The 27,559-nt window shown below is 44.5% G+C and overlaps 1 protein-coding gene across 3 annotated transcripts in view; it reads left to right on the forward strand.

Annotated features, from left to right (window-relative positions):
- The window catches only part of shq1 (SHQ1, H/ACA ribonucleoprotein assembly factor), a 49,274-nt gene extending 21,959 nt beyond the window's left edge, over nt 1–27,315 (forward strand). For all 3 annotated transcript variants that reach the window (XM_080890815.1, XM_080890817.1, XM_080890816.1), the window contains 3 exons: nt 6,462–6,585; nt 16,111–16,231; nt 26,121–27,315. In XM_080890815.1, coding sequence (XP_080746941.1) covers nt 6,462–6,585; nt 16,111–16,231; nt 26,121–26,760 — 885 coding nt within the window. In that variant the 3' untranslated portion in view covers nt 26,761–27,315. The remainder of the gene's footprint in view (nt 1–6,461; nt 6,586–16,110; nt 16,232–26,120) is intronic.
- The last annotated feature ends 244 nt before the right edge of the window (nt 27,316–27,559 follow it).

Genomic DNA, 27,559 nt, shown 5'->3' on the forward strand with positions numbered 1-27,559 from the left:
AGTAACTATTAAGTCTAATATACCCTAGTAAGCTATAGTACTTTTTCCTTTGGGAAGGTACCATCTGTGCAGTCTGCAATTTTGTTGAAGAAAGATGTTGAATCTATTTAATATTTCTTGAAAAAGAATTGATTTCTGTGCATTTTTTTTTCACACTGCATCAAATTAAGGTTGATTACGTTGATTAAGCATCATGAGGTGGAGTGTGAGGGGTGGTTCCCTATTTTTTATTTATTTATTTTTGTTGTTGCTGGGAGTTGGAACCCTATTAGTTAGGTTGCTTAATATTTACGCTAAGTACTCTTTAAAATACCAGAATAGGGAGGATGGTGTAGGTTTAAGTTTATTAGATTGATCAGTATTGCTGAACTATGAAACATTTTTTTTTGCATACAGGTATAACAGAATAGCTTTAGTGTAGTTGTTGTTTTAAACTTGAGTATGAACTTATACAAAATGCAGCAAGATATTTAAAAAAAAACAGTTTTGTTGATTAAAAAAACATTATATCGGATTCATATCGGTATCGGCAGATATCCAAATTTATGGTATCGGTATCGGACATAAAAAAAAGTGGTATCAGCTGTCTCCATGTAATTCACTGTGAGGTTTTATTTTCTCCCACATTAATGCATCATTAATCACCCCCTCCCAACTGGAAAATTTCTACCTGGCACACTGCGCTGAGCATCTGTGTGTGTGTGTATGTATGTGTGTGTGTATATATATATATATATATATATATATATATATATATATATATATATATATATATATATATATATATATATATATATATATATATATATATATATATATATATAAAACACCCAGCACGCCCCTGCGGGCGGTTTATCCTTCAAGCTCGGGTCCTCTACCAGAGGCCTGGGAGCTTGAGGGTCCTGCGCAGTATCTTAGCTGTTCCCAGGACTGCGCTCTTCTGGACAGAGATCTCCGATGTTATTCCCGGGATCTGCTGGAGCCACTCGCCTAGCTTGGGAGTCACCGCACCTAGTGCTCCGATTACCACGGGGACCACCGTTACCTTCACCCTCCACATCCTCTCGAGCTCTTCTCTGAGCCCTTGGTATTTCTCCAGCTTCTCGTGTTCCTTCTTCCTGATATTGCTGTCATTCGGAACCGCTACATCGATCACTACGGCCGTCTTCTTCTGTTTGTCTACCACCACTATGTCCGGTTGGTTAGCCACCACCATTTTGTCCGTCTGTATCTGGAAGTCCCACAGGATCTTAGCTCGGTCATTCTCCACCACCCTTGGGGGCATCTCCCATTTTGACCTCGGGACTTCTAGGTTATACTCGGCACAGATGTTCCTGTACACTATGCCGGCCACTTGGTTATGGCGTTCCATGTATGCCTTGCCTGCTAGCATCTTGCACCCTGCTGTTATGTGCTGGATTGTCTCTGGGGCATCTTTACACAGCCTGCACCTGGGGTCTTGCCTGGTGTGATAGACCCCAGCCTCTATGGATCTTGTACTCAGAGCTTGTTCTTGTGCTGCCATGATTAGTGCCTCTGTGCTGTCTTTCAGTCCAGCTTTGTCCAGCCACTGGTAGGATTTCTGGATATCAGCCACCTCCTCTATCTGCCGGTGGTACATACCATGCAGGGGCCTGTCCTTCCATGATGGTTCCTCGTCTCCCTCCTCTTTCTTGGGTTTCTGCTGCCTGAGGTATTCACTGAGCACTCGGTCAGTTGGGGCCATCTTCCCAATGTATTCTTGGATGTTCCTTGTCTCATCCTGGACTGTGGTGCTGACACTCACCAGTCCCCGGCCCCCTTCCTTCCGCTTAGCGTACAGCCTCAGGGTGCTGGACTTGGGGTGAAACCCTCCATGCATGGTCAGGAGCTTTCTTGTCTTTATGTCAGTGGCTTCTATCTCCTCCTTTGGCCAGCCTATTACCCCAGCAGGGTATCTGATCACGGGCAGGGCGTATGTGTTGATGGCCCGGATCTTGTTCTTACCATTCAGCTGACTCCTCAGGACTTGCCTGACCCTCTGCAGGTACTTGGTGGTTGCAGCCTTTCTAGCGGCCTCTTCATGGTTCCCATTTGCCTGCGGGATCCCCAGGTACTTGTAACTGTCCTCTATGTCTGCAATGTTGCCTTCTGGTAGTTCAATCCCCTCAGTTCTGACTACCTTCCCTCTCTTTGATACCATCCGACTACACTTCTCCAGTCCGAACGACATTCCAATGTCATTGCTGTATAGCCTGGTAGTGTGGATCAGTGAATCGATGTCTCGTTCACTCTTGGCATACAGCTTGATGTCATCCATGTACAGGAGGTGGCTGACAACTGCTCCGTTCCGTAGTCGGTATCCGTAGCCAGTCTTGTTAATGATCTCACTGAGGGGGTTCAGGCCTATGCAGAACAGCAGTGGGGACAGAGCATCTCCTTGGTAGATCCCGCACTTGATGGTAACTTGTGCTATGGGCTTGGAGTTGGCCTCTAGTGTTGTACGCCACATCCCCATTGAGTTCCTGATGAAGGCTCTTAGGGTCCCATTGATCTTGTACAATTCTAGGCATTCCAGTATCCAGCTGTGGGGCATTGAGTCATAGGCCTTCTTGTAATCAATCCAGGCAGTGCACAGGTTGGTCAGTCTGGTCTTGCAGTCTCGGCTGATTGTTCTGTCTACCAGTAGCTGGTGTTTTGCACCTCTGGTATTCTTGCCAATTCCTTTCTGTGTCCCGCTCATGTATTGACCCATGTGCCTGTTCATCTTAGCCGATATGATGCCTGACAGGAGCTTCCATGTAGTACTGAGGCAGGTTATTGGTCGGTAGTTGGAGGGGACCGCTCCCTTCTTGGGGTCCTTGGGGATCAGGACCGTCCGACCTTCGGTTAGCCATTCCGGGTGTCTCTCGTTAACTAGCAGCTGGTTCATTTGTGCTGCCAGACGCTCGTGGAGTGCAGTCAGCTTCTTCAGCCAGTAGGCGTGAACCATGTCGGGCCCTGGTGCTGTCCAACTCTTCATACTGGAGACCCTTTCTTGGATATCTGCCACTGTGATGGTTACTGGACCCTGTTCAGGGAGGTCGCTGTGGTCTGCCCTCAGATCCACTAGCCACTGAGCATTGCCGTTATGGGTTGCATCCTTCTCCCATATGCTCTTCCAGTATTGCTCCGTCTCCAGCCTTGGTGGTGCTGTTCTCTTATTGTTCCCTTGCCACTGAGAGTACACCTTTGCTGGTTCTGTGGAGAACAGCTGGTTTATTCTCCTGCCTTCTATCTCTCTGGTGTACCTCCTCAAGCGGCTGGCCAAGGCTGTGAGTCTTTGCTTGGCAGTTTCCAAGGCCTCAGGTATGGACAGCTTGCTGTATTTCTTAGGCACCTTATTTGTCGCACCTTTCTGCAACTCTGTTAGTTGGCTAACCTCCCTCCGTGCTACTTTGATCTTGCCCTCTAGCCTCCTTCTCCATGGAGGGTACTGCCCCTTGTGGCTGTTCAACTTGTAGCCAAGCATCTCACTGATCACTGCTGCCGTATTGTAGATCAGCTTGTTAGTGTCGGTAATCGTGGTTGTAGGTATTGCCCGTAGTGCTGCATTAACATCATCTAGCAGACCTTCTGAGGGTACTTCACGTAATCTTGTGTTGTACCTCGTCAATCTCTAGCTGTGAGAGCAGTCCCTTCTTTCGAATGTTGGAACACTGAGCTACTAGTTGTTTCGCTGTCATTGTGGATGTTGGGTATCGAAGAATCCATAGGTCCCTCATCCTATTCATGTAGCCCCTTCCGCCGGGGTTACTTGCGTAGTAGCATTCCAACAACGCCCTGTTTTCGTCCCTTGCCCACCGATGCCTTCTTGTTCCAGTAGCCCACTTTTCGTCAGGGTGCCCTGGTTCCTCAACACCTGACGCGGACCTTGTTGATCCGGGCGACGTCCGAGCCGGCATGCCTTCATATTTATCTGTCTCGCTCATGTCTGCGGTAGGCTTGCTTAGCATAGGGGGTCTAGCCTTAGGACCCTTACTGGATACAGACGCCCCAGGCAGGAATCGAACTTGCGATCCTCTGTTCCAAAGGCGTGTAGTTTAACCACTACGCTATCCAGCTGCTATATATATATATATATATATATATATATATATATATATATATATATATATATATATATATATATATATATATATATATATATATATATATATATATATATATATATATATATATATATATACACACACACACACACACACACACACACACACACACACACACACACACACACACACACACACACACACGCGACCAGATTGGGAGGTTATTTAAACATATTGTGATATATTTCGTGTATCGCGATATAGCCAAAAAAATATCATCATATTAGATTTTCCTCATATCGTCCAGCTGCTCTTTGGATTATTTTCTTTTGAGCTCTTAAAATTTTTCCACCACTAATCAACAATCAGAACTCCTAAATTGTCACTTACATTGCCAATGGAGGGAAGAAAAATGCAACTTTATTTTAAAGTTACAGAGTGGAAGGATGTTATCTCAGTTGTCCAACACTACAGAGATAAAGTCACATTTTTGAGGAGGTGCACATCTGCTCCACTGTTATCCCTTCACACACAGCTATAAATCAAGCTTAAACCTCGACTGACAGTTGCTGCTACACACCCCGAGAGCTGCTCAGTCATTGTTATTGCGCATAGGGCCTGTGGGTTGTTCTTGCCAGTTGTCTCGCACTTAGGGCAACATGCTTCTATCCTACATCTGCCAAAACAGATGATGCACTTGAATATACGATCCTTCATTAACGCTAGGGACACACTACACTGCACATGTGGTTAAAGGGTCCCAGAGGGCATTTGACTGTTTAGTGAGTGACGGGATCCCAGAGCGTCCTCATTAGGCTTCAGGCACGCACACATGATTACCACTTGTGATCAAAATGCAGTTCTAAACAAGTCTTGTGGGGGTTCTTGGAGGCGTTTGGGAGCCTAGACCTAGACCATGGTTTGAGAGGAAGTAGTTTCCCTGTTGTGCTGACAGGGAAGCACAGAACAGTCTTCACCTGCACGACAGCCCTTTGCTGCTCGTCAGTCAGTCAGTAGAGCTGTCAGCTCCCATTGAGGGGCCACCTCACTCAGTCTCCCCCTCCTCCACCACTTCCTCGCTCTGTTCTGCTCTACAATGGATTCCTCTCCGTCTCTGACTGCCTGTCTATCTGTGTGTCACTGCTGATACAGCTCTGCTGCCTCACTCCATTCTGCTGTCTGCTATCTTTTTTTTAATGCTCTGACTTGACTCGCTCTCTCTTTCCTCGCTTATGCCAAACATTCCTCTTTCCCTGCCACCTTATCCCACCTCCCCACCCCCCATCTGCTGCCTGTTTATTTGTCCTCAGTCGACTGTGCTGGTGTGACTGTGAGTCCCCCCCCCCCGCGGCTGCAGCAGACCTTATTTACACTCTTGCTAAACAAGCCCAAGGGAAAGCATGATCCCCAATGACATGCACTTGCAAGCTTGCAATACATCCTTAACAAGCCACAAAGAAAAAAACGAGGGAATTTGAGGGTGGGGGGGGGTGGTGATAAAAATCTCTCGTTCTGTCTCCAGGCCATGTCCATTAGTGCAGAGGACATCAGAGAGTGATAGCAGTGATTAAAGAGAGGCAGCAATTAACAGTCCAGGGCTGTGGAGGTGTTTAAGAGTTGCAAACCTCTATTTTGCCAGCTCTATAAATGAGTAGTTGTTAGGAGTAATTACAGAACCATCAACTGCAGTTCTCACCAACAAGGGCCAGTGTTCAGTCTAAGAATAAGAGGGGATGGAAAAACCTCAAGCCCTTTCAGCCAATTGCATCTTTGTTTCCCTTTCTGTGCTCTGGCTCTGTGCAGGATACTCTTACAAATGTCTTGTTCAGGGGTGCTCACACTTTTTCCGCATGTGAGCTACTTATAAAATGACCAAGTCAAAATGATCTACCCACTACAAAAATCCAAAACATATACTTATTTATAAATATATTGAGGATTCTTTATATCTACAATGTATATACATGCATAACCGCAATATCCAATATTTCACAACACAATTAACTATGTAAATTTTTTGTCATTACCTGAGTTTACTCTGATGACTTGCACTGAATTGAATCAGCCAGGGATGCATAGTCCGGACAGTAGCTGCTGACGGCCAGGTTTAAGAGAAAAAACCGAGAGCTAAAAATTGGAGTTAACTCGCTGACTAGCTTGTCAGTTTTACTACACTTCGCGCCGCTGTTTGCGCATGCGCAGCGACCTAAGCGTCAGAAAAAATCTGCTGTCATCTGACTGGCTTCCCTGTATCAATCAAGTGACGGGATGGATGATAGGCTGGCATCTATTTTTTTAATGCCATGCGATCTACCAATACTACCTTTGCGATCGACTGGTCGATCGCGATCGACGTATTGAGCACCCCTGGTCTTGTTCTCTTTCCTGCAGACTTACAGCTCCCTGCAAGAGGTCCTGGTGTCATTTGGACGGAGGGTTTTGTGCTACCCGCTCTACAGACACTTTTCGTTGGTCTCTCTTGCGATTCATGACACGGCTAAAATTCTGCATTCAGGTGAGACACGCTTACCAGACCTACACCGGCAACACGCACACATATGCACAAAAGCTCATAAAGACCATTATTACCTCTGCAGACTGGTAGTGACCCTTTGACATCTGCCACATGATCTGCAGTGTTCTTTGTGGGTTTTGTGGTTTTGAGTTAAAACTAGAAGCTAAATCAACTCTAATTTCTTTCCACTGTGAACACGGGATCTTGGCTAATTAGTGTTAATTGATTCTGCCCACCCCGTGGTTTCTGCAGAGCAGCGCTTTCATATGTAAATGAGTTTTGGCGTGTGCAGTCAGAGTCTGCTGCGCGTCCGTAGCCTGTAGGATGCTGCTCGATCGAGAGTGCGTGCTGCTGAAAAGGCAGCCTGATAGCCAGCGTGCTTTGCATGGAGTATTGTTTAGCAGAAGCAGCCTGCCACTGATGGAAAGTAGCCCATGAGAAGACAGCAGCGAGTGTTTGAAAATGATATTCCTCCAGCTACGCGAGAGAGCGAGAGTGGCCGGGCTCCCACCCCCTCAGGGAGCGAAATGTGGATTAGAGGAAAACGGACTGTTGACTTTGATATCTCAAAGCTGCACGTAATCTTTAAATCAAAAGCCCCCGCAGACAGCTGAGAGTCAGCAGTGTAAACATACTCAGGATGTGTGAGGGCTAAGATTATCCAGCTTGTGATGATTTTAACACTAGCAAACGACAGAAAATTAAAGGCCTTTTAAGCCCCAGATTAGCATTTCCTCGCCTCATTAAGTAGGAAGATGAGTTGATCAGGAGAGCCAAGGAAACAGCAGTTAGACTCGCTCTTTCCTTTCTGTCTTTTACCTCAGAGCAGAGATTTCTCTTGTTGAGCCCAAACCTGGAAATTGTTCCATCTCCTTACACCTCAAAGAACATCTTATTCCAACTCCACTCTGTGCATAATAAGAAGCCAAAGCGTCTGTTTATTTGTTTAAATTTAGAGGGGGGAGGGATGGGACTTAATTTTTTAATATGCAATAATGTTCCCTCCCGGCTCATAACCTTCATTATTTACAAGAATTATGAAGAATAAGTAAAAGGGCTTCTCCTTAATCAACTGTAACACTACAGTAATTCGTTCTGTTGCATGTGTGAGGCTGCCTTTCCTCCCAGCATTACTTTAGACACTAATTAATTTGTCAGGATAAGGCGAATGGAAATGCACGTTCCATTTTCGAGGTACTTCATTTAACTGTCTGTACAAGCAAACATTCATATTAGCAAAACAAACCCATTAATGGCAGCGAGCAGATTAAGGCCTCAGAGGAAGTGTTATCCAGGGGTAAATATTTAAACAACCTTCTGGCAGTTTGGTGAGCATTCTCAAGGAGCTCCTCCACCTGCTTCCTAAGAGGCTGTAACTAAAGAGCCACCGGGCAGGTATAGAAGAGCAGAAAGCCAGTCGGAGTTAGGAAGTGTCGAGGTGGGCACCACTGTCGTGCTGCTGTCGTGATCAAACAGAAAGGGCGGTACAGGAAATGTCAGATGTGTCCTTCGATAAAGGTCCGCCATGTTCCTGTGTTGTTCATTCACAACAGCACCTTTACAGCCAACGTTTCTTTGGAATTTCTTGGGAAAGTTTTACATTTGTGGAAGTCAAGTTTTAGGTCGAGTAAGGCGCTCTGGTCTGAGTAATGAAATTTTACATTCAGGCCAGGGTGATATTTTATTGGATGAGATTCAGGCTATGTCCACACCAACGCATTGTTTTCTCTCCGTTTTGGCCTCCCGTCCACACTGAGACGGCGTTTTCCCCAAGGAAACACGCAGCGTTTTGAAAACGCTCTCAAAAACGAATACATTTCAAAACGGAGCTGTTCCATTGCAGTGCGGACACTCGAAAACGCAGACTTGCTAAAACGATGACGCATTTTAGTCATGTGATGCAGTCATGTGACCAAATAAACAAAGATAGCGGAGTGCAATATACAGCAGTTGTTTTGATTGCTCTCAATTTTGATGAATATCCGTTTGTACATGCTCCAGATAGCTTTTCTTCAAATTCTTTAATTCTCACTCGCTTTTGCGCACGGATGTTTCAATGTGGACGCACAACTCTGTAAAACCGACTGAAAACGCCAGTGTGGACACGGAGCGTAGTGTGGACGTAGCCACAAGAAGTGGATATCCACATGTGTCTGTGGGGGTGGGAGGAAAAGTGCCATCAGGGATGAATTGTCCCAGCACATTAGACCTGCCACAGGATGAAGCCTTTCAAGCATATCATCATTAGTGGTAAATCTGACAAAGGCAGAATGCTTCCGGCTGCTTTTGCTGCTTTTCCTGTTGCCTCTGCTCTTACTCTGAAAAGTTAAAAGCAAAAAAGATATAATTTAAATGTTATTGATATGAGCTAAAGAACCTTTAGTAGATTTCCTTTTCCCCAAGTTACTCATGATGGCAGGTCTGTCAAACAGAGAAAGTATTTACCCCCTTCCTCATCATCATTATTATTATTTATTTATTTATCTTGTCACACTTGCATTTTTCATATAATTAAACAAATTTTCATATCTGACAAAGATTCCCTGAGTAATTACAAATGCAGTGTTTAAATGTTGACTTGATTCAGGGAAAAATTATTTGAACCCCTGCTGATTCTGTAAGTTTGCCCACTGACAAAGAAATGGTCATTCTATCATTTTAATGGTTGGTTTATTTGAACATTGAGAGACAGAACAATAACAAAAAAATCCAGAAAAATGCATTTCAGAAAGTTATAAATGAATTCGCATTTTCATCAATCAGTAGGACTTCTAGCCCCCAGGTCTATCTTATACAGGCAACGAGCTGCGATTGGGAGCCTTCACAACTTGTTATGCGTATAAAAGAATGCTGCCCATTGGAGCAATTAATTTCTCCACCATGGCCAAGACCAAAGAGTTTTCCAAGGATATGAGGGACAAGATTGTGGACCTACACAAGGCTGGAATGGGCTACAAGACCATCACCAAGCAGCTGGGTGAGAAGGTGACAACAGTTGGTGAAATTTCTTTCATGAAAATGTGACTTAATTTATAACTTTCTGAAATGCGTTTTTCAGGATTTTTTTGTTATTGTTCTGTCTCTCACTGTTCAAACCCAAAAAACTTAAGCAAGTGTTAAAATGATTTTTTTCCTCTGACTGTATAAAGGGAAACCTATGTCCAAATCTACCTGGCTCTATTTAGGGAGCAAGTAATTACCTCCCTTGTTAAGTCATTTTACTTTTTCACAGCACAGTAAAATATCCACCTGCATAAGGGACCACTGGATGGCTTTTTAGTGTGAAAATTGCTGAGAAGGAGGGAATACTTGTTGGACTTTCCCAGCGGAAAATACACTGGGAACCATTGTGTTGCAAAGTTAAAATGTTTAATGTAATGAGTGTTTGTTCCAAGCCACAGGTCTGAGTCTTTCGACACAGTCTAGTTTTTCAACTTTCGTACTGGCTATGACATCCTCTGTAGCTGCCATACGACACCAGAGTAAGGTGGTTAAGCTAAGGTGCTGCACCAATTTGCCACTGACTTTTGACATTAGTGCTTCTTTATAATGCAAAAAAACAAAACAAAACTGAGACATGGTGCTGAAATTGCACTCATTTTCCTTTAGATATGAAGCTGCTTTGTTTTTAGTTGAAGACAAGGTGGCGAGGACCATTTTTAGATTATCATGCAGTGGTTTTACTGGTCTTTGTGAAGTTTTACTCAACATGTTTTAAGCAATAAATTAAAAAAAATGCTGTGGGCTGTCAGTGTCCTTCAAGATATTTGAAAATAAGAATACTTTAAATTCCTCATCAGAAAAGGCTGTGACAAAGATGGCTGAGGTTGTGTTTCTCACATACATCATTAAGTGTTTATGTAAAAAACATAAAAACTGTTTAAAAAAAAAAAGATTACTTTGCTGCTGCAGTGTCTAGAAAACACAGCAGGCTTTTGTTTTTGGTCCACTTCACACCCACCACCACACTGCATGCCTGCCCAGTCTGCAGCCATGAAGGAATTACTGCTCTACGTTTTGAATGCGTCCCCCTCCCCACTCATTGGATAACCCAATGATACCTAATTGAAATGCCTCGCTCACTTGTGCTAAACCCTTCACCAACAATCAGAATGTTAAACTCAACCTTTGCTCCAGTTTTCTCCAAACAACTTAGAAAGCTTCTCTCTGGAAAAAAAAAAATCAAATCTTGGAAGCAAGACCTTTTTTTTTTTTGCTTCACACAATCCAAGCCTTGATTTTTTTTTTTTTCTTTAAAAAAGAAAAAAAAAATTCTTTTATGTTTTTTCCTTAGGCCACAGTTCCCTGTATACAATGCCATGCTTTAAATGAGGACCAAATGTTTGTTCAAGGTTTTCCTCGCTGTGAGTACGCTGTTTATTTTGATTGGTCTGGAATGTCTCTGGACAACGCCAACAAGCTCTCTGGAGGTGGAGAGGAGCATTTTCTCTTGCCCTCAGCGGATTGTTGGCCACATCATATGGCTATTTATATGCCTGATTGAAGGATAAGTGCTGCAGCACTAGCTATGTGCTTCAGGAGAAAATTCCTTTCAGAATAACACACGTATTCAGTGTATCGTCTTGATGCATGCTCAATCATGCAGGTAATTAAATCCAAAAATTTGGTTCTGTTCATCTGGACGTTTTCAGTGGGAGAAACATTTCGTCACTCGTCCGTGCAACTTCTTCAGTCTCAGCTGACTGCAGGTTTCCCCAACCTTATAAACAGTATCTTTGCACAATGACTGAAACCAGTCCACTGAATAAACAATGGGCTGTGAGGTCAGGATCCAGGAGAGAAGGACAACTGCTGCCTAAGCGAAAACCCTTAGTGATTCCCTATGTGTCAGGAGTATCGGAACAGTTGAGACGCATTTTCTCCAAAGACTGCGTGGCTTTCAAACGCCAAAACACACTCCGCCAAAAATGGTCCATGCCAATGATCCCTTGACACAAACAGAGCAATGTAGGTACTGTTAAGTGCCAGGAGGATTGCCATGACTTATACATTGGGGAAACCAAACAACGTCTGGACACATCCTGGACAGGGAGGAACGCTGGTTTGAGCGGGGAGTCAAGGAGGCCATTTACGTGAAAAGGGAAAGACCGTCTCTGAATCGAGGAGGGGGCCTAAAGGTACGTCTTTTTCTATCAGCTCACTGTGGATGGTACTCATGGTCTTTGATCAGTGGTTGTTAATCAACGGCCATGGCAATTTGCAAAATAAGGAAGGAATCAAGGAACTGACCTCACATCCCATTGTTCCTTCAGTGGTGCTAGTTTCAGTCATTATGCAATGGACTGTTTGTAAGGTTGGGGAAACCTGCAGTCAGCTGAGACTGAAGAAGTCACTTGTTAGAGTGACGAAACGTTTCTCCCACTGAAAACTCTACGTCCAGATGAACCACTGTGGTTCTGTGTGTGATGCAGTTGGGGTGTTGAAAGAGGAAACGGTTTTTCTAAAACAATTTCAAAACACACTGTCAAAAATGTCAATAAGGACTGAACGTACAGATTCTTTAGTAGATAGTTTGACAGTAGACATTTTCTGTCACCATCTGTATGTTTTATCATTTGCATTAAATAAAGCACATGGTATCCTATTGGCTTAACATTAACAAATGAACACTTAAAAAGTTTATATTAAATTTAAATAACACGTTTAATGTGTTGTGGCAATAGTTATACAGTTAAGTGTATGAAGGCAAATAAAGAGCTATGAGGTGCTGCTATTCTTAGACATCAACTGCATATTGGGACTTTGCAGCTTACACAGCTCTGGGGCCCGTTCTTCGTACGTCGCTTACTACATCCAAGATCAAATGACACATCCAAGATCAAATCATCGCGCTAACCGTGAGCGCGCTAATCCGGTTCCCCGAACACACCTGCTGTTGACGATTAGTACAGCTGGACGCAGTAATGTGACATCACTGGGTGTCATAAAAGGGGCTACGCATCGATAGTAGAAACATTGATCGGCAACCCTCTGATTGGTCGGCGAAAATGTCGAAGGAGCGCGCTCGGCTCGGTATTTTTCGGCAGCAGAGCAAGAACTCCTGAGTGAGGGATTTCAGGAGTTTCAGAGTTTAATCAGAACGCAAGGGAACACTGCAAAGGCTGCAAAAGCAAGGAGAGAGGGCTGGCAGGAAGCTGCTGACAAATTAAACTCGTAAGTAATTTAATAATAATAATAATAATATATTGGATTTATATAGCGCTTTTCAAGGCACCCAAAGTGTTTTACAATGCCACTATTCATTCACTCTCACATTCACACACTGGTGGAGGCAGCTACGGTTGTAGCCACAGCTGCCCTGGGGCAGACTGACAGAAGCCAGGCTGCCATATTGCGCCATCGGCCCCTCTGGCCAACACCAGTAGGCGGTAGGGTAGATTTATTATATTACACTATATTATCCAATATTATATTACATTATATTATATTGTTATATTATATCCTCTTTCACATTAGAGCCACAACAGGACCCACTAGAACATGGGAACAAGTAAAAGTGAAATATAAGAATATTCTACAGAATGGTAATATTTATCACTTATATTGCTTGTCGTCTCTTGGAAAGAGACCCTGGAATAATCTGTTTGTTTATAACAGCAACCAAGAAAAGGGCAGAGCAAAAAAAGACAGGTGGTGGTCCTGCACCCCCTCGTCAACAAGTTGGTTAAGTAAATAATATCCTCACGGGAAAATCGATATCTCTCAATGAGCACACTGTCGCGCTGAGCTAAAGGATCCTGTCTGTCCCGCAATATACGCTGAATTCTGAGGACTCTCCTTATCAATCTTGCACCTTCCGCAATGGGTTGCTCGCGTAAACGGACAGGACATGGCTGCGACAGACTTCCCAAATCCACCTTCGCTTTTATAGCCGTGGTCTCTCATCTTGATTACACGAAGTAATTTACAATTACTACTCTGAAATATGAATTACATCTGTAATAATCACATACATGTAATAGAATGTTAATAGTACATTTCCCTTTTTTAGGAAATGACCTGTATGTATCTGTGTGACATCAATAAAAGGATCAAGTGCTGCATTATCTTCAGTTACATTGATGTTATTTATTTATCGCTGTTGCTTTCGTATAAATGAAGCGGACATACCTGCGTGGCCGCGATCTAATCCTGTTTACATAAAGTAAACCTGCTCCCGAGCAGGTTTACGCTTACGGCTCTGTTGCTATGACAGCAAGTCCCGGATGAGCTTCGGGGAACCGACTGATCCAGGATCACGCGAAATCGTCAACAATCTAATCCGGCTAACCTACTTAGCGAGGTACGAAGAACGGGCCCCTGGTGGCTTCCTGGTGGATATTTCTGGTGGCTGTAAACATACATCTTCTGTGCTCTTGCTTTGATAGATGAGAGCAAACATTTTTCCAAAGCAGCCTCTTGGGATGAACTCTGCAGTCATAATGACACACAGTCCTTCTCTCCAACATTAAATCAATCACTTAAATCTCTCTCCTTGTTGCTGATTGGCTTATTGTTTGTGGGTACCTCAATCCAGTCACCTCCTCTTCTGTCTCCTCTCAAAATAAACCAAGAATATAAAAATCAGTATATTTACGCACAGAGAACAGCCACAATATTAAACTTTTTTACTGTGTGTTGCGGTGTCTGACCACATTAAACCATTAAAAATGCAGAGTTTGTGAAGTCGGCATGTTGCCCTGGATTCATGAACAGTGACCAAGATGGACTTTTATATATGTGGCTAGAGACCGGTCACATCCGTAATACATCAAAGGTGGAAAAGAAGAAAGTTAGGAGCCATTCACATGCTGTGGAGACGTGTTTTAATTTGTCTCTTCACCTTTAGACTGAAAACATGCCTTTTGTTATATCATCTGATTAGGGCTCCCCTTCACAAAGGCAAAAGGGCCAACACGACCGGCATCTGGATAAAACATCATGCTCTTCCTCACATCGAGCTTCATCTCCTAAACTGAAGTCAGAGCTCTAACTGTACAAAAACATACATAAACATTGTTGTTTATTAACAGTATTGTGACAGTTATTGTCAGCAGACTGGACGTGCGACCCTCCATCTCCGGACAGTTGACAGTGGCCAAATAACAATAACAGCTGGTTATAAGCTAACATTATGGCAGCTGATGAGATTTTTTTTCCCCCCCCTCAAATAACGAGAACATATGAGAGCTTATTAGCACTAAGCATCAGAGTCCAACAATATTAGGTCCACTTTTAAGACAGTTCTGCTTACAGCGGCTAACACGGGCAAAAACAACAGTTCATTCATCCTCACCAACTCACCTTTCATCAGACAGGAGCGAGCTTCACTGATTTATCGATGCATATTGGACTCCTTTTACAGAGTAAATAGACGTGGACACCAGCTGAGATAAACAGCGCACTGGCAGCCTACACTCATTACAGATGAACGGCGTTTAGAGTTGTTTGTGCAATAACGACCACCATAGCTGGGATTACGGACTTGCATCTGGAATCTACTGGCATCACTGCAACTTTAATGTTGTTGCCGCTCAGTGTTAATGAAAGCACCACAAGTCATTAGTGCAAATAAATTATTTTTGTGCCTAATTTTAAAATCTAATTAAGCATAAGCTTTAGTGTCATATCTGTTTTTCAGTGACATTTCTAAAGTTTTGCAAAGACAGATTTTTATGAAAGAAATTAGGAGAGAAAAATAAGAAACAAACAGGATTAGAAGGAAATGAACGACCACATCTGCTGTGTGCATGAAGAGCTGCATAGACGCGACTCCAGTGTCTCCCCCTGCAACCCCGCCTCCCCCCAGGCCCTCGGGCTTGTTGTAGTTTTCAGTATGAGAAATGTCAGTTTTGGAAGTTATAGCATTTCTAAGGTTAGAAATGTAAATTAAACCAAATGTACTGCCAACTGCCAAAGAAAGACTTTGAGAAAGTGATCCTCCTCCTTTAGGACCAGGCAGGATTTCTTGGAAAGAAATAGTTTTTCGAGCGCTGTGGAGGAAAAAAGGGAGGAAAAATCAACAAGATGCAGATTTCTAAAAAATTCAGCTTTTACATGCTACGTCTAATTAATTGATGTAACATCAAATCAGAAGCAAAATGGATACAGATAAGGATGCAGCGCAGTAGCAGAACAGGCAGGCTTAAGATTTATGTCAAGTGGAAAATCATCAGAAACATTCAGAGCTATTTTTGATAAATCAAGGCAAAGCAGTGTTTGACAGAGTTTGAGCAGAAACACTATTAATTTGACAGACTCCAGAAATAGAGTTGTCATCTTTGTCTCAGATGAACCACTTCTTTTTCCTAAAAAACAAAAAACCCATATGGATGAAATTACTCTGCTGCTCGCTGGGATTTCCCTCTGATCCTGTATCTTGGCTTTTATGTATGGAACAATAACTGCAAGCCTTAAGACACATGCTGCATCTGCCAGCAGCTGGAGTGCATTGTCATCCTTAATAGTGAGCACGAATAACACTGTTTTTCCATTTGCCTACCCCGGCTGTGTTGCCGTGCCCAGGGAAAGCCTGCGTCCTCAAATGCCTGCTGGATATTCACAGAGTCTTCAGAGAGAACGAGCCGGCATACATATTGAACGATCTGTACATCACAGACTACTGCATCTGGATCCAGAGAGTCAAGTAAGTCCACCAGCACACACAAATCCATTCACACACACATGCAGACACCTCAGAGGCCTCAATCTAGATAGAATTGCCTTCAGAGCCATGCACTGTGCCATTCAGACTGCCCCCTCCCGCGATGCTTCAGTGTCATTTTGTCACAGCAGGGCCAATTGCACGACCAAGCCTGCGAAAGATGCAGTTTATGTGGTCAAAGTACCATCAGTGGGTGTTAAAAGAGCCAGCTGCACTCAGCGGATTCACTCTGTACGAAACCTTTAGGAGCTCATGCGCGTCTGCGTGGGCTTCTCCAATCTATGGCGGATGCGACCTTTTCCTAGAACTGCAAGCCCAAAGATGCCAGATCTGCACTTTCTTCCCAAATGCCACAGGTCTGATGGCTCTCTCCTCCTCCTCCCCTCCCCCCGCCTAGTTCATATTTAACAATTAGTCACATTTTAAATGCGAGCCTGCGAGCACATTACAGAGTAATGAGCTCAGTTTTACTCCTGGCCAAGGTTCAGCAAAGTGGTGTGCTCGTCTGGAAAAAGCCCAGTTGAAAAATGCACGCCTGATGTTGTAGGCTCAGTGCCCAGATGCAGACACGATAAAAGGTCTGCAGGGATTTAGCGGTCTCTACCTCCCTTCCTCGCATTCTCATTTCTGCATTTTTCCAGCACAAGTCTTGAATGCTGCTCTTTTAAAGAAATAGAAAATGCAGCGGATGCTGCGTTCGTAAAGGGTGGGAGGAATAAGGAGTCGGGTTCAGGGCTGTTTGAGACACAGAGCAGAGAGAAGACGCGCACTCGATCTTAGTCTGTAAGCGCACGGAGCTTCTGAAGCTCTTGTCAACTCACAGAGAAAGTCGATCAGTCTCTTCCGAGGCACACCGGAGCACTGCTCCTCCTCCCTTCCCTCCCTGCTCTACTTTGGAACTAAATGTCAGCTTGGCCAAACGTGCTGGCTGCCACTGCACCCTTCATCGATCATTAAACGGATTGGCCCCGTGATCTCTTAGCACTGACCTGTGATTGAATCATTACATTTCTCTTGTCTAAATAAAAGTGTACAGTATTTATTTTTTTTGTCATGATGTGAAAAAGACAGTAGAAGCACTTCTATCACCTCCTGCCACTTGAGAGAGCAACCAAGCGTGAACAGATTTTTGTTGTTGTCGTTCTTTATGTATGAGCGCGCTGGCTCACACTCAATAGAAACCTCATACAGTCTTCTCTCGCGGTTTATGAAACTATGTTCCCATGTTTGCAGTGTAATATTAAAAGGAGCCTGCAGTCAGAATGCAAAGCAGCAGCGCAGGAGAGCGAGGCGGCAGCGGTGATTTCCACAGACCAACCTCCTCTATCATACATGCGGTTTGTTGTGGCGGCCCACTTTGTATCATCTGACAGGTTTGATGACAGATCGTGTAGGCATTGTTTTCCCACAGTGCGAGATATTCCCCCGCGCAGGATTTGTCATCCTCCGCTAAGTGAGTCGTCTCTGGGAGCCCAGGCGGTTAGATGAGATGCAATCTATATACCCCCCACCCCCCGGTGCAATCCCCGTATCCTGTCGCTCCCTCTCCGCTGCTGCTGCCGGGGCATATGCGATCAGCTATACGTGATGGACACGGCGATTAATGGATGTTTGCTGGCTGCAGGGGGGGTGGTTGATTTATTTAATCTCCTCACTGTGTCCCACATGCGTTTCTACTCCTAAAGTTCATCTGACTGCTGAGACATCGGTCTCAGATTTACAACCTCGTAAAGACTTCATCATGATTTAAGCCACGGGGCAGGCGCTCTCCTCTACGCTCTCAGACACTCGGAGCAGAACCCCTTTGCGCTGAGATCAAGCGTGCAACCTCAAAGCAAATTGCGCTTCCCGTTGTTTCATTAATGAGGAACTTTTTTTGTTTTGTTTTGGGCTATATTTTTTTTCCCCTCACTGGAGCGGTCACCATTTCACACAAACACACACAAACATCCTTTTGTTGGGTATGGTTTTTAATCCGCCCTCACACATCCGTCCAATCCTAATTATCTCTGAATTGTTAGCAGACAGTATTATTTCAAATGGAGCAGCAGCCTCTCCAGTCCATTAGTTTCACTGTATGCTTTTGAAGGTCTTCAGCTGCCAAAACCCCCGCAGAGTTGCTGGACTGCACAGGAAAAAAAAGAGGGGGGAAATAAGCGAGTCGCCTCACTTTCTTTCTCTTTGTTTTGCCTGCCTTTATCAAAAAGCTTGGAGACAGGCCAACACAGATCCACGGCAGCCAGCGCACACGAAGCTTTATAAGCCTGTTGTTGTGTTACAGTACCTCAGAGAATCAGAAGGGCCGCAGCTTCCTTTTACCACACAGGTTTCTCTCGCAGCCACCCACCCACCCTTATTAATTGGGTCAATTATAGTCTATAGCAGGACAAAAAAAAAGAAAAACGCGGAGAATACAGAATACAAGCGCTTCAGGGTTAGTCTGAGGAGAGGATGAAGTGATTAGCAAGAAAATTTAGTCTTTTTCTTTTGTGGAGCAAATGTGTGAATTGCCTCTGAGATGTGTGAAATGGACATTGACACATTGCTGCAAAAACTGGAAAATTGACAAGAAGCGGCTTAAGGATGGGCCGAGCCTCGCACCACAGCAGCTGAATGGACAGACTCAAATAATTGTGAATGGTAGGTGTGAAGTGAGCAGTCCTCAGAGACACAATGGGTGTTGTTTTCAACTGTAGAAAAGAGAGTGCATCACAGAAAAGCATGAAAAGCAACAACGGGCAACTGTCGAAAAATAAAGTTGTAGGCATTCTCTTTCCTCAGACCAGTCTTTTGTTTTTAGACAGCGGAGCAGCCCCTCGCTGGCTCTACGCGCTCGCAATGCCTCCCTCGCCCTGCCTCCCTCACCTTGTTCAACCTCAGCGTTGTGTCCTCGGCGGCGGCCGTCGGGGAGATTTGTCAGCAGCTCTGACAAAAGCTCCCCCGCGGGTGGGGTGGGGGAGTTTCTGGAGCTCTAACAACTGCAAGTGTCTCAGGGCAAGGAGGTCAAGCGTGGGGTCAGTGTGTCAGCTGAGGCGTGTGGGTCAAACACCTTGAAAGTGCCCTTGTGCTCAGTGTCAACACTTTCTCCCCACGCTGCCTAGGACGACTGGTGGTTTTTACCTCAGCGTAACTCTGTGTTATTGTAACACACAAGTCAAATACTACCCAGGTTTCCCCTTCAGCCTTTGACCCTTACAGATGTTTTTGTTTCACTTGTGCTCAAAGCTTTTCTGTTCACATTAACACAGCTCACGTGTCAATCTCCCAGCTGATCTGACACCCAAATGTTTGTTGGGAAGGGACTTCCAGCAGACAGCACCACACAACTGTCAAACAGCTGTCCTGAAAGCTTTGAAACAGATAATGGAGCTGCTCTATCTGCCGTTAGCCGCATCACTGAACGAGATCCTTAGAGGCCCCACCGGGCAGAACAAAGACACCAATGTCTCCCAGCTAACAGGGATAAGTAGTACAGATTTCCTCTCAGCAGGAGTCCACTCCAGATTTTTGTCTTGAACACACAGCTCATCATAAACACAGAGTACTGTGTTTGCATAATTTCCTAAACCCTCGTGTGGAGTGTTCACTCCAGTTAATTCAATTGATTATTGTATTTTTTTTTTCTACAGGCGTATCAGAAAAGGATGGCTAACACTGAATTGTGTCACATTGTGAGATACTAGAAAGAGATGTTAGCAGTGGGATATGAAGCAGACAGGCTGGAGAAGTAGAGGACTTGAACGTTTTTTGTGATTACACAAGTCAGATGGTAAGTGAGGAGACAGTAAAAGCAGAGAAAAAGTAAAGAGCTGAGCATTTGTAGTAAAGATCCCATAATCCCAAAAGTAGAGAGTAAATCCAACTGGAACATTCTGACAAAAAGTTTCAAAGTCAATCCTGAGGTCTTTAACTTCTTTGAGCTCAGACCAAACTAAAGCCTGCAATACTTGGAGCTTTTTAAAAAAATCCTCCTTTTAAACCTAAGTGATGATGTAGGAATAGAAACTTGTCACTTGAGACGCTTCTTTTTATCTGCCACCAAATCCACAAAGGACTAAGAAAGAGTAAGAGAATGCTTTTTCTAAATCTGCATCTTGTGATAGATTAATTCTTGAGATTTGGGAACATGACAACCCAGTGAGAATCCTTATGGATTCTAACTGGTTCCGCTTTAAGAGTCACCACCATCTCTAAGCAGTAGATCACAGACAAATTAATTACATCCTGTGCGGTCTAATGTTTGTGCATGTTGATGCTATTTAACCTTTTCGTTGTGATCAGTTTTGGTGTCATTACTCAAAAAAAGTAATATTTAACACCATTTAACATGAGGCTACAGTCCGACACACCAACACAAATCCCTACCCAAGTGAGGACACACGATCTTTCCTTTAGTATCCTGAACACAAAGCCAACAGTACAAGCAAAGATGCAAACCAGCACAAAGACTATTTAAAGTGATCGTCAGGGCGATTTCGACTTTAGAAACATGAACAGGCAGAAATGGAGGCTGCAGCCTGACTGTTACTCAGTTTGTTACCTGTTGAAGTTCAGGCTCTGGCTGCTGGATTTGGTCAGCATTCAGTCCACTTTGATGTCACTCTTGGGTCTTGGCTAGCTTAGCGTTAGCACGCTGTCCATCCAGGTGCTTGCAAAGAGCTGAAGTTTCTTTAGTAGTGTATTGTTTCTGCATCCTGTTCCTGGATGCAGTTTCTACTTTACCATTGTGCTGTCATCTTCTTGTGGAATAAAAATAGATGTAATGTCCATATCAGATTAAATCAGCTGATAGTAGTACAAGTGGAGCCAATAAGCTGGATTGATAGGTTAGCAGGCCAACAACTCCAAGGAATTCAACTACTGGGAACTGGTTCTCGATTGCCATCCCTAATGACAACCCCCAAAACCTTCACAAAATAGTTTCATCATTGGCTGATCTCCCTTTCAAGATGGAGTCTTTGTGCAGTACTACACCACTCCCAACGATCCTGCGTTTTTTGTTTTTTCGTTTTTTCGTTTTTTTTAAATCCCTTCCTGTGCTCTTGACCAAGTGGTCAGAACAGGAAATAATTTTCCAGCTGGATTTAGAACAGGATAGAATCTTTCCCACCTATCACGAATGTGTCAAACCAATGATTTTCCAATATGAATTTCAGTTTTGGGAACATGATGTAAATGGATTATTTGCACAGAATCTTCATTGATGTTGGAAAAGAAACTACAAGCATGCTTCTGATCACACTCGTGACCTGAGGGATGTGATGCACCACCTTCGGGCTCGGACGCTGGGGGCTCTCCCACTAATCGACTGATGTTTGGTCTCAGACTGTGACATGGAGACCAACCCTCGCAACCACGGTCGGTTAGAGGAAAAATGCGTATACCCTGACCAGCTGTTGAGTGGTTGCTGACTCACACTTGGTGAAATTGCCTCCTCTGTGACACCAACCATCAATACTTTCACATTCCTGGCAAGCATTCCTATTGTCCTCCTTGTGATTGCTTTAGTTGTTAGCAGATTGCTACAGTTGGCTGTAATTTGCATGGAAGATGCCAGCATGACTCTTGATGAGTAACATCTGAAAGACACAAACCAGAAACGGAGACCGCAAGTCAAAGTTCTGTCTTACCACTGACACCAACATGTTTCAGAAGGTGCAACTTTTACTTTGAAGGCAAACAGTCTCTTTTTCTGGTTTTTGCAGAAACGTTGGTGACTTTCCTACCAACTATGGGCAACTGTGGCAATCACAAAAGGGTTTTCAGGGCAGCAACTTATACCTGTTTGCAAGCAATTTGACATAGCAACCACAAGCAAGCAACCACTCGCCAACCAGCCATGAAATGCAGTGGAATAGTTACCAGGCAGTTGCAACCAGTGTTTAGGGTTGAAATTTTCTGTTCCCAGTTGATACAATTCGGTGGAACCTTTTTATGATGTCAGCATCTGTTGCTCTGCTCTTCTCACATCCTTACAGTAAATATGTTGTCTTCATAAGCATTTTAAGCCATTATATGACCAAAGAGAAAGAAAAAGGCAAAAATAAAAATTAGAAAAAGTTCCTCCACACCTGTCTCAATTGTGTGAACCATCTACCAGTGTTTCAAGGGTCCTCAGGCAGCTGTAATTGGGGTCTCAAACACTGGTTCCCCGGATAAATACATCTGTGTTTCTCGTTTCTGGAACGGGAGAGGCTACAGCGCCTCGGACCGTTTCAGCATTCAGTCACACTGACGGATCGCGTCTCCCAGCGTCGGCTTTTATCCCCCCCTTCAGCCGGTGAATGATGCGTTTGCGAGTTACTCTGAGGAAATCTGGTGCTTATATTACCGTACACAGATTTCTGCGTCTGAGGACAAGCTTTATCTGAGATGTTTTCAAGAGCACAGACACGCTGAATGAGCTGCTCTTTCACTGAACACAAGCCTGATGAAAGAAATGTCAGATTGTAATTTAGCTCGGCTCTTTCACAGACAACGCACAGACACACACACACTCTCTCTCCCTTCACGTTCTCATCTAAAGACTTTGGCAGATGGAGGCGTCTTTGTCTCGCCAGAAGTTTTCCAACCTTGAAAAAAGGCGCCCCTCCTCAGTTTTAATGAAGGCAAGCCACAACAGCAGTATAGTAATGACTGGATTGTGTACAACATTATCCCTCCCCCCTCCTGGACAGGGCCTTTGTGTTCACTGCAGGCCGAGCTTCTCCCACCACAGAGCAAGGGAGGGGAGAGAAAACAAGCGCGCCTCTCCAACGCTAACGCAATAATGACTTCCCACGGGGGAAAGAGAATACAGGGCAGTCTTTGAAGTGGCTGTGCTGCAGGAGGCTTCTCTGCCACAGTCTCACTACAGGAAGCGCTCACGTGGGTTTTGCAGAACCTGGGACCCTGAACAGGCTCCATCATCATCATCATCATCATAATTATATGAGGTTACATTAAGTTATTTGTGATTGTTTAAAACAAAAACAGTTACTTTTAAACTCGGCTTTCCAAAGAATGCAGTGGTTGTCTGTGTTCACACATAAGTGACAGCTTCAGACAGCGTATACTTAGAGTGAGCAGTGCCCACAACAAACAGTTTCTGGTGCTCGTCTTGATTTTTTTTTCAATTTTCTAAACGCTTGCATGTATTTAGAAGCTCTTCTCGTGTGGTGCGTTTATGTGCTACTGCCCAAACTGGAAAATCATCTTCAATTGCATTAACCAGACTTCAGTCAGACGCTTCACATTTGAAGTAATTTATTAGTTACAGCAGAAGAATACAGTTAAAGTTTGGCATGTTGGCTCCTAGCTCGTCACTTTTCTACGTGTCTGTGTCTGTAGATGGCAGCTTTAGTGAGTTAGACCCAATCAGCCTTGAAAGTTTGTTAAAATGGGTACTGAAGCATTTAATATGTTACAGGTGACATTTGTTTAGTAGGATCACTTCCTAGCTGGGGTTTTCTTTTCATGCAGCTTTCTTGACAGTGAAGATCATCACGCAGCTGTCTTGCGCTCGAGTTGCAATATCCGCATCCACAAGTGTTTTAGGTCTGAGTGACGGATTTCATCATCATCGGAGGGTGAACGTGAGGCTGTGTGTGGATGTCTGTAAACTCCAACTACACATGCTAACTCCAAGACGACAGGTGGTCATCCATGGTTTCCTTAAGCAATTTTTTTTTTAATTGCACCTGGATCTTGAAATTCCGGGGACTTTTATTAATGAACTAAAAAGACCCTTCTGATAGTTTGCCTGCGGCTCCTCGGTGCTGTGAAGATGAGGCGAGTTGAGACTACACAAAAACAAAACGATGGCATTACATCTGCCGTCTTGTCTCTCTGCTCTCTGTGGCAGAGCTGTGGGTCCGTGTGTCTGTCTGGTGGGTGGAGCTGAGACACATCTGGCAATGTGGTGCCTTCTCACAGAGATGTGGGGTGGTGTGGCTGTGTTTATTTGTGATTTGTGGATCTGAAATGACACTTATTGCCAACACCACTTCTATTCTTAAGCAGCCAAGTTCTGTTTATGAGAAGAGTCTCTCAGCATACGTTGGCAAACTGATTTTTGCGAGGTATTGCAGAGATGACCGTGAGACGAGCTGAAATGTTCAACCAGACTGTCACCTGGCGAAAGCCCCACTCGAATGTTCCTGAACTTTGACATTTGCCAACATGCTGGCACCAGCTGGGCATAATTGCTGGGCTCAAAGTTGGAGCCACTGACATTAATGACTCTGGGATGGGCTTCTGCAAGAAATCCACCAATGATCACAGCCCTCAGAGTCTGTCCACCATGATTTTCACTCCATTGAAATTAGAACAACTTCTGTTTTTAAACAATCAGTTTAAACGTTACCTAAGTGTGGACTGGGAAGGTGCAGCTGAGAACAAGTGGATCACTTATCCCACCAATCTGCAGTTGATTCTCTTCTGGCTGTCGTGGTGCCGAGAACGGGTGTCCTCATGCTACAGCACAACTATGAGATCTGTTAACATAGTTCCTCCTGAGGTCCTAAATGAATGCAAAGCCCCTACATGCTGCTTCCATAAACACTTTACTCACCAGAATGGGGAGCTCATTAGGAGTGCACGGTAATGAGGAGCCATCCTGGTGCTCAGCAGTGGGTTAATTGGGCCAGAGAGAGCAACAGCAGCCGTGTGTGAGAAAAAGAGTAGCCCCTCTAAACATACACACACACATGGTTTCTCCCACCCTGAATGGACATAGTCTGAATCGCAGTAACCCGCAGAGGTCAGCTCGTAATCACCATGGCAATGAGAGGAGGGACAGGGGATGGGGGCACACACGCCCTAACTGCACCGGGGAGCCCAATGGCAACCACTTAAGTTTTTGGCAGCATGGCATGCTTTCCCAGCGTGAATAATGTGCAGGCTGGGGCCTCCACACAATCGTATGCCTTTACACAAACGGGGCCTTGTAGGAGGACATTCATCAGCAATAAAAACGCGTCTTTCTTCAAGCAGTCGCAACTATAAAACTAAAGCGGCGGGATGGGAACTCTGTTAAATGTACTGCTTTATGAGGGCATTCTCTTCATCTTAATCTTTGGCGACATTTAGCTGTTTGGGCCTCAGCCTGCGCGCTCTCTCTATCCACGCTTTTATTGACTGTATTGCAGTGTGACTGGGAGCACAACTCCACCGTCTTTAGCCTCTTAGGGCTGATTTGCTTCCGCACAATGCACAAAGCGCTCGTGTTTATTCTGGTTTGTTCCAGCTGCAGCATTATTATTGGATGTTTCGGGGGGGGGTTTTGTTGTTGTTTTTTCCTTTTCCTCTCCAGCATCGAAACACTCAGGATATATTGACCTCATCTCGACTAATCGTGCCATACGCAGCGGTTGACTTAGCCATTTCATATTTATAGGTGGAAGTGTGCATGTGATTTTTTTGCATGCACGGACTGAGGTAGAGAAGGAGGAATAGGAGGGGTCTGCCTCCCTCTGTAATCCCTCTCGGTCTCTTATCACCTCTTGCAGAGAGCGCAGCAGTTGGGGGAGGGAGGAGAAGATCCCAAGGCTCGTGTATCAGCAGCGCTCATCTTCCTACATTATTAAACATCCATATTTCCATATTTCATTGAGCCCCCGTCGCCTCTGCAAATCGCGGTCTACTTAGCATTCATATGAGAATGGGCTTTGGTTAATGGGTATTAGATTTGTAGATGGTTATCCTGTGGCTATGTCTTTAGTACGCAGAGCCAGTCGATCAGTCAGTTGTCATGCCGCTCTCTCTCCCAGGTACCACTGATGAAGTGGTAGTTGGATCTCTCTCTTTTTTCCGTTCCCTTCCCTGTGTGTAAGTGTCGTATTGAGTTGAAACTTTCTGCCTTCCTAATTACTTTTTTTCCTCATCTTCACAGGTCCAAGAAGGTGGCAGACTTGGCAGCAACGTTGGAAAAAGCAACCCTGCAAAAAACCGACTTGGAGCTGGAAATCGACGAGTTAGAGGACGCTGCGAGGATCGTGGCGGTCGAAGAGGAGCAGCAAGCTTCCAAGAGGGCTCCCGTATCCAGCGACGACAGCAGCAGCTCTTCTGACAGCAGCAGCACTTCCAGTGACAGCAGCAGCGAGTCGTCTAGTGAGAGCGAGGAATCTGAGGCTGAAGAAGACTGCACCGAATCCAAGGAGGGAGGAGGAGGAGAGATGTTCAAGGACAACCCTCCAGAACCCCAACCCTCCGCCTCCGTCTCTCCCACCCCCCAGGCACCCACGAGCTTTTCAGCAGAAAAAAGGAGAGAGGATGCCCTTCCCTCAGCCTCAGAAGGCTTCAGACAGCTGATTCAGGTGCTGGGAGAACGGGTGGCGGAGGAGCTGAGAATCTCTCCAGACTCCAGCCACAAAGGAGCGAGACAGCCGAGCAGCGCTGCGACAGAGACTGAAGGCACGTCTGGGAGGAGCAGCGGCGGGACTTTGTTAGAGCCGAGTCCTTGTAGAAACCCTCTGCTCATTGTCCAAACACAGCAAGATCCCGATGATCTTGAAGGGGACTCTATCAGCTGATGGAAAGGAATTTGAAAGTTCCAGGATTTCATTTTAAACTCCTTGTCAGATGATTTCAGGAAGTGTTTTTGCTTTTAAGGATTTCTTTTCTGTTTTTGAAATTACTGCGTGTTGTTTTTGTCGTGTAATTTTAGGGTCTTAACCCTCTTAAAGGAATATTTTTGTACAGTGTTTGTTTTTTGTTAATGATAAAACTGCAAAGTCTCAATTCTTCTTTAACGCTGCAAACGTGCAAAATAATCTTGTTTTATTAGGATAGTTGCAGGCAGCCGAACCTACTTTTTATTTTGTTTGTTTTTTTGTTTTTGGCCTGTTATCTGTCTACTATCCAAGCGGCACACTTGCTATACAAATACATTCGTGCTCTCTGAACATAGTGTGTGATTTTATATGAATAATTTCTGCTTCTTTTTAATTATTCATTAAATTTAACAGCGTCTGCGAGCTCAATTCAGTGCGCTGACATCTGCTAACAGTGGTCTCTATTAACCATGTATATTTACATATTTACACAGTCAATCTGCATATTCCTGTCGGGCTTGAATAAACAAAACACTGCAGGAAACTGACAAACTTTGTGTGTGTGTGTGTGTGTGTGTCAGTCAGCCAGAGCTGCTTTTTGAGATCTTTTCTTTTCCTAACAAATAGCAGGAAAAGCGCTAACCTCTTCCTAAACCCTCGGCATTGATTGAAGTGGAAAAGACTCTGCCTGCACTAAACAGGGCAGCGGAGCACGCCGGAGTGATTGATTCATCTGGTGTGAACGGAAGAGTGCCGTCGACACAGCTCAATATCATCG

The sequence above is a fragment of the Rhamphochromis sp. 'chilingali' genome (genome assembly GCF_963969265.1).
Source record: "Rhamphochromis sp. 'chilingali' genome assembly, chromosome: 9".
In the NCBI taxonomy this organism is placed as follows: Eukaryota; Metazoa; Chordata; class Actinopteri; order Cichliformes; family Cichlidae; genus Rhamphochromis; species Rhamphochromis sp. 'chilingali'.